The 19359-nt window shown below is 28.1% G+C and overlaps 1 protein-coding gene across 3 annotated transcripts in view; it reads left to right on the top strand.

Moving 5' to 3' along the window:
* The window catches only part of Duox (dual oxidase), a 201744-nt gene that overhangs the window by 82275 nt on the left and 100110 nt on the right, over nt 1-19359 (top strand). For all 3 annotated transcript variants that reach the window (XM_043045166.3, XM_043045167.3, XM_087168163.1), the window contains exons 3-4: nt 1762-1923; nt 8767-8954. In XM_043045166.3, the coding sequence (XP_042901100.1) occupies nt 1762-1923; nt 8767-8954 (350 nt within the window). The remainder of the gene's footprint in view (nt 1-1761; nt 1924-8766; nt 8955-19359) is intronic.

Below are 19359 nucleotides of genomic sequence, written 5' to 3'. Positions count from 1 at the left end.
TTAGACAAATACATCTAGGATATTACAAGTTAAAATCATCCTTGAAACAACACTGGATTCGAAATTTTAAACAAAATAACCAATAAAATGCCCCGATTCCGTGAGACATTGATCACTGCAAAAAAAAAATCTTAGATTAAGTGTAGATACAACAAAATTATGTTGTTTGCTAAATTATATGATATGATTTTTCGATAAAACAAGAAATTTTTTGTTATGCAAAAGTTTATTAGTTAGAGTACGTCTCATAAGAAAAGCAAGGCATGCTATTAAAACTAATAAATGAGTCTGTTTTTAATATTTTAATTTATTTAATATCTTTTTCGTTGAAATTTAAGAGGTCCAAGAATAAAAGCAGCTCTAAGACTCTGGGTCAAAAAAATTAAAATGTTTGCACACTTTATTAAACTTTTCTTTTCAGTTTTCTTAAATGTCCTATTTAATCCATTATTTTCCAAGTCACAGTTTTTAATGATATTGATAATATTAATATTTAGTATTTTAAAATCAACTGGAAAATTACTTTTAAAAATTTTAGCCATTAAACCTTTTTGTTTAATTGAAAATCTTGAATAAATTGAATTGTTCATTGTTATAAGTTTGAAAAACTTGAATTGTTCATTTAAATAATTAGAAAATATAAATTCCTTAAATTTAGTGATACATTTCAAGAAACTATGAAGTATATAGCAGTACTAAATGTTTAATTTCAAAAAATACTATATATTTTTAGATTCTACCCTAAGAATATAAATTTTAATTGTTTCACTTCTTTGGGTTGTTCATATTTAATTCCTCTTCTTAGTTTTATTTATAACTTTAAAAAAAAAAATTTTTTCTTTTCTAAAAATTCTTTTTTTATGTATGAAAAGGAAATAATAAAAAAAATTCTGATCAGTGATACATATTTAACAAAAATTTGGATTGCATTTTTTTATAGGAAATAAGTTTTTCCACGGTAAAAATTGTACAATGAAAAAGTATGGTAAGAATATGGTAAAATTTACTGTGTCTCTGACTTTATGCTGACAACAAAAAGCTCGGTAATTTCCCACAGTTTTTGGGAATGAATTTCGTAAAATTAACAACAAAATATGATTTTATAATACGCTATAAAATTTGATAAATGTGGTGAAATTCGGTAATTTTATCATATCTTAAGGCATAAAACCATTTATTCCTTTAAATTTCTCTTTCTGTTTTGTATTTTTTGTCGAAATGTTTTGTAATAAATACTATAATTTTAAAAACCAGAATTTCCGGTAAACTGATACCATATGAACTGAAAAATTTTCAAATAAATGATTAAAATACCATATGTTTTGGTTTTATAAACGTACATTATGTTTTTTTTGTTTGACCGGAAATGTTATTATACAGTGTGTATTATAATATATATTATATATATGGAAATGTTATTATACAGTACCTATTTATAAATACAGTATGATAATTTTAACATAATTTTTTCTCCATGTATAAATTTTAATTCCTAAAATTCCATGTATCTTTCCTAAACAGGGATTACTTAAATTTTAATATGCGTTTTTTGTACATAAGATGTAATTTTTAATTCATTCTATTTTAAATGTTTCGATAATATTAATAATCGTGATTATTTTGTTTTCACCAACTTTTTTCTTTTTATAGTATATTTTAAAACTTCAAGCTATTCAACGTGTTTTTATTTAGACTTTGATTGAACTTGAATTCTCAAGAAAGTTTTTTGTTTCTTATATTAATATCTTATGATGTTTTTAGAGAGTCAGCTGACAAGGAAAACTCCAGCTTTTTATTCGGATGGTGTATATATGTTAGCAGGAGAGAACAGACCTAGTCCCCGTAAGCTCAGTCAAGCCATCATGAAGGGAGAAGATGGATTGCCATCAATTAGAAATCTTACAGCCTTTTTCACATACTTTGGTATGTTTTTTACAGTATATAGTATTTACTAATGTTGATTAAAAAGTTTCAAAGTTTAATTTAAAGTGCCCTTTAAAAATAAAATAAATTTGAAAAAAGATCTTCCAAAAACCTATAGAATTTCTATTTCATTACAAAATATATAGTCTGACATAACAAATGCAGTCAACAAAGCAAAGCAAAAAAATTTTCGTCTATTTCTCACTGTTAAACCAAACAAAAAAAAAAATTTTTTTTAAAAAAATAATTGGATTTTTAATTTTAAAAGTCTAATATACGGCTTTTATCTAAAAGTTTAACTTTGAAAAAGAATTTTTCCAATGTGATATAAATTTATATGTTGATCTCTAAAAGTGATATCTATAAAACTAGCTTTTACAGCTTTTTGGAATACTTTGATTTTAATTTTGACTACTACCAATATGCTTTCAAAATTATCTACGTATTGAGATTTAGTAATGATTTTAAATTTATTCGGCAACCATTAAGTCAGGCAAATCAATCGAGTATGAGTTTAGTAGGCCACAGAAATAATAAAATTATGCCCATCTCTATGTGAGATAAGATAGAAAACCGTTTACGTTTAAAGTTCCTACATTGAAAGATCAAAAATAAATCTAAGTAATTGTTTCGTAACTAAGTTTGTATTTTTATATGAATACAACATCATTCTAAACAAACACTTAACGTATAACTAACTATTCAACACTACTTAAATTATTACTAAACACAACATTATAGAATGAATCTAATTAAATACTTAACGTTTAGCTAATTTTTTAACACTACTTAAAACAACTGAACAAAATAAATTATTATAGATGACTATAGTGTTGTCCATTTAGATACAGAAATATCCACGATTCGCACCTAAGAGAGAAAAAATAGCACGTAAAAGAAAGAAATACATAAAAGTTCTATTCTTCTAATGTTAGTTTAAAGGAAAACAAAATGGTTTGATTACTTAACATGGAATAAAAGAATTTGCAATAATTGTATTCTAAAAACATATAGCCTTTTTGGAACAAAAAAATTCGATATCGATGATAAATTCAATATTTATAATTAAACCAAGTTAAAGACAAAAGTAAAATATTAATCTTATACTTTTAGCAATGCTAATTGATAAGTTAATTTAAAATTGATAATTTATAATATCAATTTTGGCACATCCCCCCGCATTTCTTTGCTATTGTATAGATATTTTTAGGAACTATATATTTGAAGAAAATATTTTTTTGCCAAATTTTTGCGAAAAATATAAATCTTGTCTCGATATTTTTAATATATATATTCAGAAAACAAAGAAAATCTAATAATCTTAAGAAAGCATTATTGCATTTTATTTCTAGCAACGAAAACAAATGAAACGAAACAGATAACTATCGTTCAAGCGTTAAACTGCTGGGCTGAACTACATTATTAACAAACGCAAAAAAAAAAAAAAAATGAAAAAATAAACTTTGGAAAGCACATTAGATTTACATTTTACTTTCACCGAAAGCTATAAAACGTAACTTATCAGATAATGCGCGTGCATGAAAGCTTTCAAGCCGTCAAGCTGCTGAATTAATAACATATTTTACTGAAAGTTTTAGATCCTTATAGTTTAATTTTAGATTTCCACGGCTATATTCCAGGAACCAAGTCATTGAAACTTTTGGTATTTTAAACCAAACAGATGAAGGTGTGGTAAGCTGTCTGTATCTTGGCCAAGTTTTGAGTGAAGAAGGTGGCCACCAGCCTCGCTATATGTTAGAAACAGACGAATTTCCCACTTTCGGAAGTGAAGTAAATGGCAGTGATTTTGTGAGATAAAAGCCATTAATTATGGCTGGTAAGATTGAGATAAGAACGATATAAGAAAAAACTTTGTTGATAAATGAACCAGATTTACCTCTTGAAGTATATTTGTTTTTACTAAGAGTTTCAGACAATGCTGATTAAAGAAGCTTTTTTCTTCAACTTCTGATGGATAAATTCGGAGGTTAACTGCCTGGGAGTGGCAGAAAAAAATTGTTCGTTCCGATTTTTGCAGTTCGAAAAGTTGCATCATTAATTCTAAGAAACATTGATCCGCACCTGCTTACAATTGAAAATGAACAAAATGTATTTTAGGAAACTTTCGGAGTTGCTTGTGGCCGGAATATAACTTGCCAATCCTCTTGATTTTATTTTTGCTGTAGAGACAAAATTAATACATAGAATAAATGTGAAATAACAAAGCAAAAGATAGAAACTTTGAGCCCTAATTGCTTGTTATTATTAAGTCTATCCTTAACATTTATCTGTTATTATTCATATTTAATTTTTTATAAATATTGTACAATTTTTTTCAAGTTTTTAATCTATATAAAATGTGCTTGGGAAAATTATAGTGATAAAATTCATTATAAAATTCAGTTTTTCCCCACCAGTATTCTCACACTTTTTTTTTTCATGTACAGTTGGTTATCTTTCAAAACCATACTCTTGTCATGGTTTCCAAAATGTTGTTACATAAAATAATGATTACATGTTTTTTTAACAAAATGTTCTTGTTTTCGTGGAAAGTATCGACTAAGAATGAAATATAATGACGAATGAGAAAAATTACGGAAGTTGGTACGCGGAAGGAGTCTCTTAGTTCCACACTGTAAAAAATTATCGTTCTTCTTGCAGACTGGTTCCTTTGCACTATATATTTTATTTCATAACCGTCGTTAAACCGTGGACCCAAATTTTGAGTTAACGATTACCAATGTTGAACTCCGTTGGCTTGTAATTTTGAAAACAATCTGGAAGATAAGAAAACTCTTGGATCAAGTATAGGGAGAAATTTGCCTTTTTGAAGGACTTTTCGATAAGACACAAAAACACATTCGCTTTACATGGTGAGAAAAACTACGAAAACCTCACATGGTTAACCTGATGGCTAAGGAACTCTAACCCATAATCCGTCTACCACTTAGGGTATTTTACGGCAGTGTGGCCAGTGCAAGCCGGGTGCCGAATTCGAATCGAGCAACCATTGCTGGAATTCAAACTCCGGTCACCTCATTGGAAGGCATACGTTCTATCCCCTGAGCCACCACGGTTCTCCCCAAAGGTATTAATCGAATTACCGTTCTCACGAGCGCGAGTCCAACGCCTTACCAACGAAATTATCTCGTCATCACTATATATTTCACGGTTTGAAGGCTGTTTTATTGACAAAAAGGATTTTTCTGTTTTTTATTCTAAGCTTTCATTTACCAGCAATTATTTTATGGCTTTGAACATCGTATAAATAAAACTTGTGATTTGATTTTATTGTGCCTTGATTTTTATATTTCCTTTGATATTATTTTTTGGTACGTTATGGTGCCATAAATTTTTATACGGGTTAGCCACTACAGTTTTAAATATTTTAAAACTTAACTATTATAGCAATAAATAAGAAATTTAATATAAAAACAGATTTTTCTTCATACTAAATCTAAGCTGCTGTTTAGATGACAGAGAGCTCTTCTCCCAATCAAGTAACCCAGGCTCTAATCCCAGCGTCGACTGTTCATCGACTGCTGGCCGCACTGACTAAAATACTGAAAGTTATTTTACAGAATTTTTTTTTGTTAAAATAATTGCTTGTTAAAATGACAATACTTATCTGCTGAAGAAACAAGAATCTTTTTTTCAAAAACAGTATTTTTCTGTGAAAAAAAACAGCTTTAAACTGGCACACCAGCTGACAGTTTCTTTTTTCCGTAAATTTATTATTTAACAGAGTATGTAAAGCTTACTAATTTTTTTATAAGAAAAAATTTTTTCTTCTCTTTTTTACTAAATTGTAACTAACACGTTTTTCTACTAAAGCTTTCTATGAATAAATCTTTTCAAAAAAGCTTTTAACATATGAGGAGAGATTCAAGACTGAAAATTTAAGCGTTTTAACTTTCAAGTCGTTAGTCATGAAAAAGCTTATTTCTAAACATTTTGCTAGCTGACAATTGAAGAAAAATGCAATTTTCAAGAAAATAGAAACCTTTACATATTCACATCAAATATCTGAAATGATTTAGAACAATATAATAAACCACATTTCAAAATTATTTCGAAAAGCGTGATAAAATGCAAAAATATTTCGATCTAAGCAGAAAAATATTTCCGTTAACTCTATTTTAATCTGCGAAAATTCCACACATTTGTGAAGTACTTATCAGAAAACTATTATGAGGAACATTTTGATGTAAAAATAACACCTTTTGGAGAGAGAAAAATAGGGTTTGTCCCTATAACTGTTCTAAGCTCTTCTTACAGTATTACTTGATTGTAAAAGACTTTTAAGAAAAGAATATTTTAAGAGAAGAAAGACCAAAGAAATTGTTTAAGAATTGACGAAAATTATATTTTTTTCTTGTTTTATTGATTAGTTTTATCTCTGATTGTACTCATCGATTCGTGGCACATGAATCTCTTCAAAAACGGATACATTAATAATTTATATATCTTGATGATAGATTCTAAACTGTTTAGCGCCTTTGCCACGTAATCACATCAATTACAGCGGCACCCAGATCTCCGATTCTTAAGATTCGTGACTTCCAGTTGTTTGTCCTCTATTTCGAAGCATTGTTCGAGTAACAACCGATTATCAAAATAACTTTTCTCCTCATTTTTCTTTTTAATTTACCCATTCTGGCACGAAAAGAATGAAAAAATTCCAACACTTTTTTTCGCGTAAACATCACGTAATCAAACAATTCCCTCCTTGCGTCTCCCATACAGGAAGTGGAAAAAAATTTGTGAATCAAGCGAAACACGTTCTTCTATTTTCTTTGGAGAATGAGAAAATCAGAACGAGAAATGTAAGATGTTATCTCATTACACATAAGTTGATTTTTTTTAAAAGCCAAACTTATATTATCTTTTTTTTTCTTCCTAAGAACTTATCAGTCATATCTAACAGGGAGATGAGTTTTAGCTTTAGTAATAATAACTGACATTTTGTTCGAAGAAAAAAAAATAGTATAAAGGTTAACCATTGATTTTTCTGGTTATTTTGTCATCGTTCAAATTATACGGTAATTTAGTCTGAATTCTTTTGTATAGTACATCACGTGTGGTCTTGGAAATATAAGTAAGGCATAAAAATCCCTATAATTTCTTTCTCTTAATATCGCTGAAATAAGTAAAAGGAAAATATATGATTAAAAAAAGTTAAATAATAAAAAGGTTTAAAATATATGATTCAAACTTGCGTAGAAGAAAAAACTTAGGTGGAGATATGCTTCAAAGATTACACGGTTTTAACTCGAGCTCTGGTTTGGATTCGTTTACTGAATAAAAAATGTTTCGAGCTCATGCTAGCTCGAACTCATTCGTCATGTTCAACTTTTCATTCTCATTCTTCATTTTCAACTTTTCATTCTCATTCTTCATTTTCAACTTTTCATTCTCATTCTTCATTCTCAACTTTTCATTCTCATTCTTCATTCTCAACTCATTCTTCATTCAACTTTTATTTAGCTTAAGAATTTTATTGTCTATTTTATTCATTTATTTATATCGACTAATTTCCTACTAGTTCGACTAATTATTACGATTCATTTTAAGCATCAAAGAATGAGCAGTAAAACCGCAAAATTTGATGTTTATCCGACGTATATCACGGCGGGTAATCACGGCGACGTATATCACGGCATCTAAGTAATCGTATATATCACGGGGATCGAATAAAATTCTTTGGGGTAGGACCTTCGAAAGTGAGTCAGAGTTCATTTATAGTTTGCATTACACAGCATAGGTCGGTGTATAAGAAGAATGGCATATAAGCTATACAAAAAAGAATAAAAAGAATATCATCTAAGTCTAATTGGGCAAAAGAATAAGTCGAAATTTGACTTTAGAACTTAAAAGTTTATTAGTAAGACATTATTAATTACCCTCAGGCCCTCCGATTATTCAAATACAATAAGGTCCATTATGGAAATTTCCTTAAGATTTTCATACTCTATGATTAATACTACCGAAATTTGCAAATTCGTTAAATCCTTCATGAGGCGGTGGGAAGTATACTTTCTACCAACTTCATGAATTTTTAACTTCGACTTCTTATCTTACCAAGAATGCCATTCTATGACTCTATCTTAATGATTTGAGAGGGGAACCTCAAATATGATAATTAATGCAGACGTTATAAGTTACGAAATCGGACACAAAAACTTACTTTCTCTGACTTAAAAACTTTTTTCGACAGGTTTGGATTTCTGACCCCCAAAATATAGGGGGCAGCCGCAATCGGGAAAATATGGTTCTAATAGTTTGGTCAGAAAAGCTGCCCAAATTTTGGACCCCTTAATGTTAATTTTACTTTTTGCTTATTTTGACACAGCTCGAACTTTTTAAGCGAATTGAAAAAATTGTGCACACAATTACAAAATTCATTTATTCTAACATAAGTTCATAAAAAAACCTTTAGTAAATATTTATTATTTTTTATTAGTTTATTTAATAATACTCAAAAAAATTTCTGAAATAAATTTTTAATGAGATTTTAAAGAATTAAATTTTACTAGGAAAAATACGAAATTTGAGCAAAATCAGCCGAATAGTTCCTGAAAAATCAAATTATAAAATACGACTTTTTTAAAAAATTTTATTTGCTTTTTCTTTTTATCGCTCTTCATAGTATTTTTATTATTTATTTTATGAAGAAACTTTGTCCATCTGTCCTAGACCTACCCTAAAGTAATAATCAGTTTTTAAATACCTATGTAACATCATATATAAGTAATTAAAAATTTAGAGCCATTATTCTCCAAAATTTTTAATACTTTATCCAAGCATTTGAAAAACATCTTAAAACATGTAATATATTTTTAGGTCAAGTTGTGACTTCTGAAATCTTGATGGCTAGTGAAGCAGGCTGTCCAATCGAGTTGCACAAAATTGAGATTGATACATGTGATGACACCTACGACAAAACATGTAGGGGTCATAAGTATATGCCTTTTCATAGAGCTTTATATGATTCAAAAACTGGCCAATCACCAAACAGTCCAAGAGAACAAGTAAGTTATTAAAATATGTTTATTATTAATGGAAATATTTTTTTATATATCTAGTGTTCTTGGATGCTTCAAAATGAGAAGAAATTTAATAAGTTTAACCCTTGATAGTGGCCTTTTTTTACTATGCTGTATTAAAATACTTTCTGTTATATAAAAAAAATTCAATCAGCTTATTACGCGAAATTAGTTTGATTTTAAAAAACTTTTTTTCGTGGGAAGGCAAGTAAATTTTTCAAAATTTTGCCAACTGTACCATAATCTTGAACTTAAATTGGCAACCGAGTATAAAAATTCAATGTTTACAACTACTAATACACTGAATAAGAAATTATTAAACGAATGAACACTTAACGCCCAAGAGACAAAAGCTGCTCAGGGTTGGCCTCTCTTCCTCATCCCACTCTAACTACTACTATTACCCTCATTTTTGTAAAAATAATTTTCATTATTATCATTAATAATAATATTATTAATAATGTTATTAATTATTATTATTATTGTTTAAAATATTAGTATTATTAATAATATTTCTATTTTTTTAAACTATCAGCAGATACACTGTAAAATTTGGATACTCAAATTTTACGAAAATTTCTTTGCTTTTGACGAAAGTTTTTTACGGAACGAGCATTTCGTCAAAGTGACGTAAATAATTATCGTCACTTCTTCGCATAAACTAATTTCTTCAAAAATATAAAAATATATCGCCATTCTATTTTTTCTAATAAAAGAAGAAAAAAACATTGTAGAGCTAATGCGTCTAACTTTTCTAACAATGACTTTATCATGGGCACCATGCAGATGGATCAATGGCCCCCCGACACACAATTAGGACAGAGATGCATTACACTCATGTCCGAAGCGGGATTCGAACTAGGGTTCTTCCTGGTTCGAGCCATGCAAAACTAATTCAGATTTACAGATGTTTTGACTTTAGCAAATTAAAAAAAACTTTTTGGGCAAAATGTTTGTTTTTTTTTAAAATTATGATTCAGTTGATTTTTTTACTTAAGATTCAGTTGCTTTATTATAAATATACAAAAATTTGCTGAAGGATTGTTACTTAGGCATAAATAGGTAAATCTTGGGAGATTTGCATTTTAACCCTTTGAGGCAGAATTTTTATTCAGCATATTTTCATACTTTTTTCCTTATTTTGTACTAATTAAGGTCAAAATAAGGGAAAAAATACTATATTTAGCTTTTTAATAATTTATAGATACGAAATACGGCATGGAACACCGGTGTCTTTTTTTTTCTGCGTTAAAAGTAAAATTTTCCAGACATGTCTCACTTCCAAAACATAATTTTTTTTTAAATTTTCCTTTATCTGTAGTTATTTAGATCAAAGAGAAACAATTATTCAGTATTGTTTTTTCTTTTTTATTTACAAAACCAGCTATTTATAAACTTTTAAATACGAGTGAAAAAAATTTTTTTCAAACTATTTTTTTGGATTTTATGTTTTATCACAAATATAATTCCGATAATTTAACATATTTTTAATAAGTATTAGACTCTTTTTCATTACTGAAAACACCAAACTATACTTTTACTTGAAATTAGAGCATCAAGAAAAAAAAAATTAAAAAGAAAACTGGTTACCCGTTTGTAACAAAGGGTTTAAGTTCTACAAATATTTATTTTGGAAACATCAACTGTGTTGGATAAAAATTACTTTCGTAAGAAATTAACCCATTATATTTAAGAATATTTACGTAGAATTATGAATTAGTCTTCTTTTACATCGCTTAGATGTCCAAAAAAGTTCTTTTCCCTCTTAGAAATATTTAAGAAATGATAAAATATTTATATATTAAAAATCTTATGGGTGTGCTGACTCCGACTGATTTTTAAATGTACTATTCTGAGTTTCCTAACTATTAATTAAAAGTGTATGGAGTTTTCATTGTTGTGCTCTTCAATTATTATGTTTGAATAACTAGGGTGCTGAAGTAATCTTCAATGTATAACAGTGAAAAGAGTAATAGTTTATCTTCTCACCATTGAAAGTTGCAATTAGATGACAGCGAAAGCTTTTGTTGTCGCTTCCTGGTTTCTCACGAAGAAGTCGATCTCAAAACCTACTTACGCAATTCGCATTTTTGCCATCTTCTTCCGCTATTTTCTCGCTGAACTTTTAATTACCAATTTATTCACTCGTAACTTTAAAAATTTTATATTTTCAGAAGCAGCATATTTTCAATTTTAAAAATGCCGGAAGATTTATAAAAAAAAAAGTTCTCCTCATTCCGTAAAACATCATTTCAGTCATTGTAATTTTTTAAAGGAGAGGAAAATCCCTTTATTTTTATTTTCCCTCTCTTTTTTGCTATTTTATTTTATAACCGTCGTTGAATAGACTACCCAATTTTATGGGTTTACGACTACTAATGTTCAACTCCGTAGCGTTGTAATTTTGAACCCAATCCAGAAGGCAAGGAAACTCCTGGATCGAGTATTGGGAGAAATTTGCCTTCGTGGAGGACTTTTTGATGGAGCTAACCCGCATTTGCGTTACATGGCGAGGAAGACCACGAAAACCTCCCACGGTTAGCCTCACGGCAAGGGGACTCTAACCCATGATCCGTCTACCACTGAAGATATTTCACATCAGCACTGAGGTCGTTGCAAGCCAGATGCGGAATTCGTATCTACTGGAATTCGAACCCGGTTCGCCTCATTGGAAGGTGAACGCTCTATCTCCTGAGCCATCGCAGCTCATTTTTGCTATTGGAATAATTTCATTTTTTTTTTCATAAATAAAAGTATACAATGTCATCAAATTAATACGACTTTCTGCTTAGTTCCATAACTAGCTCTGAAACGGCAAACACTGACATATATGCTTGCACTGGCATATATGCTTGAAAATAACAATAAAAAAGGTATCTAAAAGGTATTATAAATATAATTACATGTCTCTAAAGATTTATCACATTATAAAAGGAATATATATCAAGTGGTACGTAAAAATTTTTAAAGGCTGAAAATTCGGTTTCAATTGTTTCGATCATTTCTTAAATAGGTAATATAAATATGTTTATGCATTTTTGCAAAAAATTTTATTTGTGTAAAATAGCTTGATTTGGCAAATACAAAGCGTCTTTTTTTATCTAAATAGTTTCTAAGATAGGTTAAGATAGTAAAATTTAGACATGTTCCAACTGAAAAGTATCGCGTTTTTTGACTTAGAAGCTTCTACTATCGCTCAATTTAAAGTTCTATCTATTGAAATTGAAATTTATATCAATAAAAGAAAAAATTTCCCCCGATTACTTTACAATTTAAAAGAAAATATTTAGCATTTCATACAAAATTTTTAAAGTCAAAGCCAACTAAAACAGATAAGTTTTGAAACATAGCATGTGAAGATTCTGTCAAAAATTTTAAAGTCATGAAAATAGATTAAATTATGTATATCAAAATTAACTTAATTATGATCATTCTTATTTAAACTGTTAATGACATCTTTAAAAATTGAACATAAGAAATAGAACAGTTCAAAAACTTAACGATTGTTTTATCATTTAAAATTATCTATCACCACCATTTACCATTTTTTTCATTGAGGTAAACAAAATATTTTTGAAAGGACCACAAAGAAACTAAGAATTTGAATTTTTAAAAAAAAAACGAATTCTTATAACCTAATTATATTTTGTTTAAAATGATGCATTGCTATCTATTAATTAAACAAGTTGAACCCTAATTTTCTCTATGCATAACTAAAACATGCTTTTCAAATGCGATTAAAATAAAAAAACTATTATTATTTTTATTTTAACATAATTATTATTTGACAAAAACGATTATTTTTTTTCTTTTCTGTAACAACTCTTCATAAACTTTATAATTGTATGCAAGATATTGGCATTTGCAAACTTTGCTTTTTATTGATTAAAGAACTAATTTCAGGACCATAAGAGTAATTTTTTTTTAATTTTTTTTTTATTTTATTTAAACGACTTAAAACTCCTTATGCACCAGAAAGTATAGCATGAGGCTTACAGTTGTAAGTAGAAAACAAAAGGAGAAAAATTTACAAATTTACATTAAAAACAAAATTCCGCAAGGCCGCAAGATATATAATTATTAAGATAAGAGATTATATAATATTATGTAAAAATAATAATCCCTTTCTTTTCATAACTTAACCAATTCATTATTTTTCAATTTTCTTAAAAATTACTTTCAAAATAGTTATCTGAAGAATAAAACATCCCGAGTCTTATTAGAAAACAAATAATTATGTAAGTAACTATTTGTTAATGTTCACAATTTTGAAAAAGATTAAGTACTAATAATTAACAAATATTTAAGAAAGATAACTGAATGAATACTAGTTTTTGGAATAACTTTATTAAAAATTATATGCTTTAACTGGTAACATCATATTCTTCCTGCTTTTTAAGCAGTCACGTTTTATTTAAATAACGTCGCTTGAAAATAAATTATTACTTCATTCATTTCAAGACCATAAAAGTAATAGGAAGTCGGTACATTAAATTCACTTTTGCTGGCCCTATTTTTAATTCAGTAGACTCAATTTAGGAGATATAATTATCACTTTAGAAAAATAATAATTCTTTTCATTTCATAACTTTACCAATTCATTATTTTCAAATTTTTTTCGAATTACTTTCAAAATAGTTGTCTAAAAAATCAAACATCTCGAGTCTCATTAGAAAAGAAATAATTATGAAAGTAACCGTTTGTTAATGTTCACAATTATTCACAATTTTGAAAATAATTAAGAACTAATAATTAGCAAATATTTAAGAAAGATATTAATGATTAAATACTAATTTTTGGAATTACTTTATTAAAAATTAAATGTTTTAATTGGTAGCATCATATTCTTCCTGCTTTCACAATTGTTCACAATTTTGAAAATAATTCAGAACTTATAATTAACAAATATTTAAGAAAGATATTACTGATTAAATACTAATATTTGGAATTAAAAATCAAATGGTTAACTGGTAACATCATATTCTTCCTGCTTCTTAAACTGTCACGTTTTATTTAAATAAAGTTGCTTGAAAATGAATTTTTACTTCATTCAATATTCTGGAGAATACCAGAGATACTTACAATTGTCCATTGTTGATAGAATTAGAGGAATGTAGGTTTATATCACTTTTTGTCGGATGAATATTTTTCTTTCAAGATTTTGACCTCGGATGAAGGTTAAAAAGAAGGTTTTGTCTAGGTAACCATGTAAATTTTTTTCCTTAGAATTTCAATACAATTTATTTCAATATTTTTTTCCTTCCATAATTTTTTTTTATTATTTCGTTTTCACCTTAAAAGTGATGAACGTTAAATTGTATCATAGAATTTTTTTTCTTGTTTAGCTTTTATTTAGAATCATTCATTTTCAAATTCTAATACTCAAGGTTTGAAGACAAAAGGCCGAGATGGTATCTTAATATAAATATTGTGTTAGACTTCGCGATGCTTCCATGTTTATTTCTTATAAAACAGTCCATAAATTGAATGGTTTTATTCCATATTGCAACACTGAAACAATACTTATAATGTAACTGAAGGATTATCTAAAAGAAAGTGTCAAAACACGTTTTTGACACATTGTGAAGAAACGAAAATTACCTGGATATGGGTAATTTTTACTAGGCAATTTTGGTTGTGAGTAGTGGTGCTTTGGTAGTGATTTTGTTCAAATTATCAACAAAATTTCACTCCATAATATGGGATAAATGTGTAGAAATTTAGAAATTTTAGCATGGTACTTTAAAGCATGACATGAAAACAATTTATTCGGTTAAATTTACTTTTCTGCATTGCATTTTACAAAAATAGGTTGTAGTGGAAATTATAACTTTTAAAACCAGAATTTTCTGCAAACCGTTACCATATGAATGAAAATATTAGCAAATGATCGTTTTCAATACAGTATACTTGGTTTTATCAACTAGAATTAAGATTTTTTTAGAAATCTCATTACCATGCTTAACGGCAATTATACCAGAATTTTTTCTCTGTTCATCATTAGAAAATATCTGTAGATATTATTCTTTTTTGTAATCAAAATGTGTAATCATTCATACACTTAAATAATAAAAATAAAGTAGGGAAAATAAAGAAGGTATGAACAGAAAAATTGACAATTTGTACACTTTATAGTAATTAACATGCCTATTTTAATAAATTTAAGTTAGAAATATTGATCTCAAAAAATATTCAAAAATTTCTAAATTATTCACTAATTCTCATTTTAGTCAATACAACACCATTTGACCAAATTACAAATAAAATTCCAATAAAAATTACCAAGATATTAAAAAAATTTCTTCCTCCTTACTGAATAGTTCTTTTAAAATTATTAAACACTTATCTAAAATTAAAAATATTTTTCTGTTCTTATTTTTACTTGACACCATATATAGTTAAGCTAAAAATCATTTAAGCGTTCATAATAACTAGTTCTTTTTCATTATTCACATTTGATAAAATTTATTGAAATTTAAAAAGTAATTCCGCTGCATTATCACTAAATTTAAACATAACTGCAATAAGTTTCAATGTAAGAATTTAATTAAAAGGAAAATTAAAATTTCAGGAACGACAACGATAAATTAACTTCTCTAACTATTTCATAATAGAAAATTGACTGGTATATAACTAATGGAAATTTTTCATCATTAACTTTCTCACCGCATTAAACGGAAGTGCAAAACATGATTATCGTTTATAATAAAGATTGAGAGAAAATGTTTTTAAATATATATATGCACATATCTTTGTTCCTTGTGAATTGAAAATTCTTTGATATCCGTGACAGATGCGCATGAATGTCGTGATTTGAATTACAATGTCTAAAAGAAGATAAGAAATGTATTTGCATTTATTCAATGAGTTACACCGAACAAAGCATGTAACTATTTCAGTAAAAAAAGAAAAAAAAACTGAGGTGAAAGAAATTTTGATTACATTTCTATCAAACGCTTTGAATTATACACTCATTATAAAATTACGGTTAAAAAACGAGCAGCACTCTGTCCATCCAATTAACCGTGAAGTTCACGGTAAGAATTATTTTTTACCTTTACGGTGTTGAAACCGTTTATGACTAGTATGCTTAAAAAAACGTAAGCACAAAATTATACATTGCTTTTATTATTTTTACCTTTTACAACTAGCATGGTTTCAAAACGATCAAAAAGGAATTGCAACTGGACATCGTTGTTTCACCTATCGTAAGAGATGGGAAATAATAGATTTTGTTGAGTTAAGTAGTTTTATGGTGCTGCCATCTATGAGTGAAGGAGAGCATCTTGTTCTAGTAGTCCAGGGTCACAAATTGAAGGAAATTGGAAACTCTTCATTTGTTGATAAGAATAGAGGGAATATTGTGGTATAAACGGTGAGACTCAAACCCCCATTCTACCGGTCATGAGATTGAAAGATTAGCCCTCTCGATTATAATATGTACCCAGCTACAAGGAACTTATTAGGTTCATTAGGTGGGCCCAGTTGGTGCGATAAAATTCTGATCAAAATTTTGATTAGGTGAAAGTAGTTAATAAACGGCTTTTCTCACAGTTAACAGTTACCATTATATTTATGATTATTTGACTGTTTTGTTTGAAGGTGGTAAAATAACGATTTAATAAATTTTTATTTAACAATTTTTTTCCGAGAAATTTTTATTTTTGTAGTTTAAGTAGAAGCATATTGTTGGCAATAGCTTTTTTGAATTATTTTATTTACCCAATATATTTATTTATAAGCACAGTTAAGTAACAAACAGAAGCATTCAAACACTAAGTGAGTTAAATTAGAATATGAGTTCTTTATTGCATAAAAGCAATTAATATCCTGTTAAAATAAGGACTTAAAAGCTCCTTTGTTATTACTCATAAGTATAATCCGGAGGCCGGTATAGTCTGGTTGGTAGGACACTGGACCCATGTTCAAGAGCTCGTGGGTTCGGTCCCCGCCGGCCGAAGACTCCCCGTGTAGTAAATGGTGACTGATGCACATTAAATCTGTCGAGTCGCAAAGTCCTCCATGTTCCCATTACAAATCAATACCTCTGGGGGTACTGATCCATTAGTTTTCTTGTCTTCTGTACTGGTTCAAAATTACAGGGCTACGGAGTTGAACATTAGTTGTCGTAAAGCCAAACAATTGGGTCGGCTGTTCAACGATGGATATATAAAATATAAATATAATTCGGTATTTTGTTCCGGTACAGGCTATTGGCAAAATGTTTGGATTTTTCTAAGACATGCATAGATTTAAAAACTCATTAAATGTAATTAATCAGTCGTAGTAATCACTATTAAGTTACAAAATTGTTTATAAAATCTTACGCTTTCGAAATCAATGTACAGTGTGCCAAAAAAAAACTGACTATATTGAATAACTTGATCTAATGATTGGATCTATACGTTCTAAAACTCACAATCTTAATGGTGCAAGGAGGCGACCTCAAAAATGCTAATTATGGCAGACGATATTTTAAGTCAACAAATCAGAAACAAAAACGTACTTTCTCTGAATAAACATATATTATTTCGACGGATTCGGATTTCTGACCCCCAAAATATAGGGGGTAGCTGCAATCTGGGAAATATAGTCCCCATAGTTTGTTCAGGAGAGAGTTCCAAAATTTAGACTCCTTAATTTTAATTTCCTGCTTATTTCGTCATATCTCTAGAACTTTTAAAGTGAATTGAAAAATTTTTGCTCACATTCATAAAATTCGTTTGTCTCAAGAAACTGCCCTGCGAAAAAAAGGGGAAATATTTATTATTTTTTATTATTTTGTTTGATAATAGTTGAAATAAATTTTGAACTATTAAGTACAAAATTTTTTATATTATTTTAAAATATGTCATTTTACATTTTAAAATTTGAGCGAAATCGAATGAATAGTTATGAGAAATAGAATTTTAAGTATATGACTTTTTTGATATTCAATTTTTCAAGAACTATTCGACCGATTTCACTCAAGTTTTGTATTTGGCTATGTAAAATTACATACTTTAAAATAATGTGAAAAATGTACACCTCACAATTGAAAACTTTTCGACTAATATTAAATAAAATATTAAAAAATAATATTCACTAGCACTTATTTTTTGAAGATAATTTTTGAACAAACGAATTTTAATATCGTGTGCAAACATTTTTCCATTCCGTTATAAAGCTCTCGAGATATGGTGAAATACGCAAACAGTAAAATTAATGCTAGGAGGTCTAAACTTTAAATCGACCAAACTATGGGGACCATATTTCCCAGATTGGGGCTTAACTCTGAAATTTGGGGGTCAGAAATCCAAATCTATTGAGAAAAGAGTATGTTTATTCAGAGAAAGTACATTTTTGTGTCTGATTTCGTAATTTAAAATATCGCCTGTTTAATTAATTAGCATATATGAGGTTTCTCCCTAGAAACATCCTAGAACGTAAAGATCTAGAACGAAGAAGAGTCCTAGAACGTAAAGATCCGATCATTAGATCAAACGTTATTCAGGGTAGTTATTTTTTTTTTTGACTCACTGTATATTGCTCTAAATAAAATAGTCGACACATGGAATAACTTTTGATGCACTGATCAAATTTTTACGTATTAGGACTCATTATTAATAGCTCAAGATCCTAATCTTAAACATGCTGATTGATTTGTGAAGGGGATTATTGAATTTACAAAATTAGGCACAAAAATGTATTTCCTTTGAATAAAATTGTCAGATTCGGCATCTTGACCTCCAAAATTGGGAAGAGGGTAGCCGCAATCTGAAAAATTTAGTCCTATTTCTTTAGTCAGGAAAGAGGTCAAAAATTTGGCAAAAATAGTTTCTTATTTTGCCTATTTCGCCACGTCTCGAGAACTTTTTAAATTAATCAAAGCATTTTGAAACATAACTATGAACTTCATTTATCCAAATTCTCATGCCAAATTCCTTTAATATTTATTCCCATGTCTGAAATAATTTTAAATAATTATTATTAATTATTTTTTTAGTCGAATCAAGTTTAAAATATATTACTTTTTTAAAAAATAATAAATCAAGAAATATTTCGCAGATTGAGCACAAATTTTGAATTTTATTGCTATTTAAATACGGTATACCTATTCTTTGAGTGTTAAAGTAAAACTTTTATCGATTTTCATAAAATGGACTAGTTATATTTTTTTTTCGAAATTCCGTGACTCGTTTTTCATATCATTGAAACCCTAATAATCACTTTATATGCCTTAATTTAAAAAAAATTATTTATTTTTATGAAGAAAATCTTTTTTTTTTCAATTAAAGGAAAAAAGGAAAATAATTGCTTTTTCTCCTTTTTCTTCCGAGTTCAATGCTTTATTATATATTACATTAATTTATTTATCTTTTTTCGCTAATATGGACTATAACCTGTTTTA

This window comes from Parasteatoda tepidariorum, chromosome 7 (assembly GCF_982258835.1).
Source record: "Parasteatoda tepidariorum strain Cologne lab strain chromosome 7, Ptep-v5.0, whole genome shotgun sequence".
In the NCBI taxonomy this organism is placed as follows: Eukaryota; Metazoa; Arthropoda; class Arachnida; order Araneae; family Theridiidae; genus Parasteatoda; species Parasteatoda tepidariorum.
This window is presented reverse-complemented; position numbering and strand designations above follow the sequence as displayed.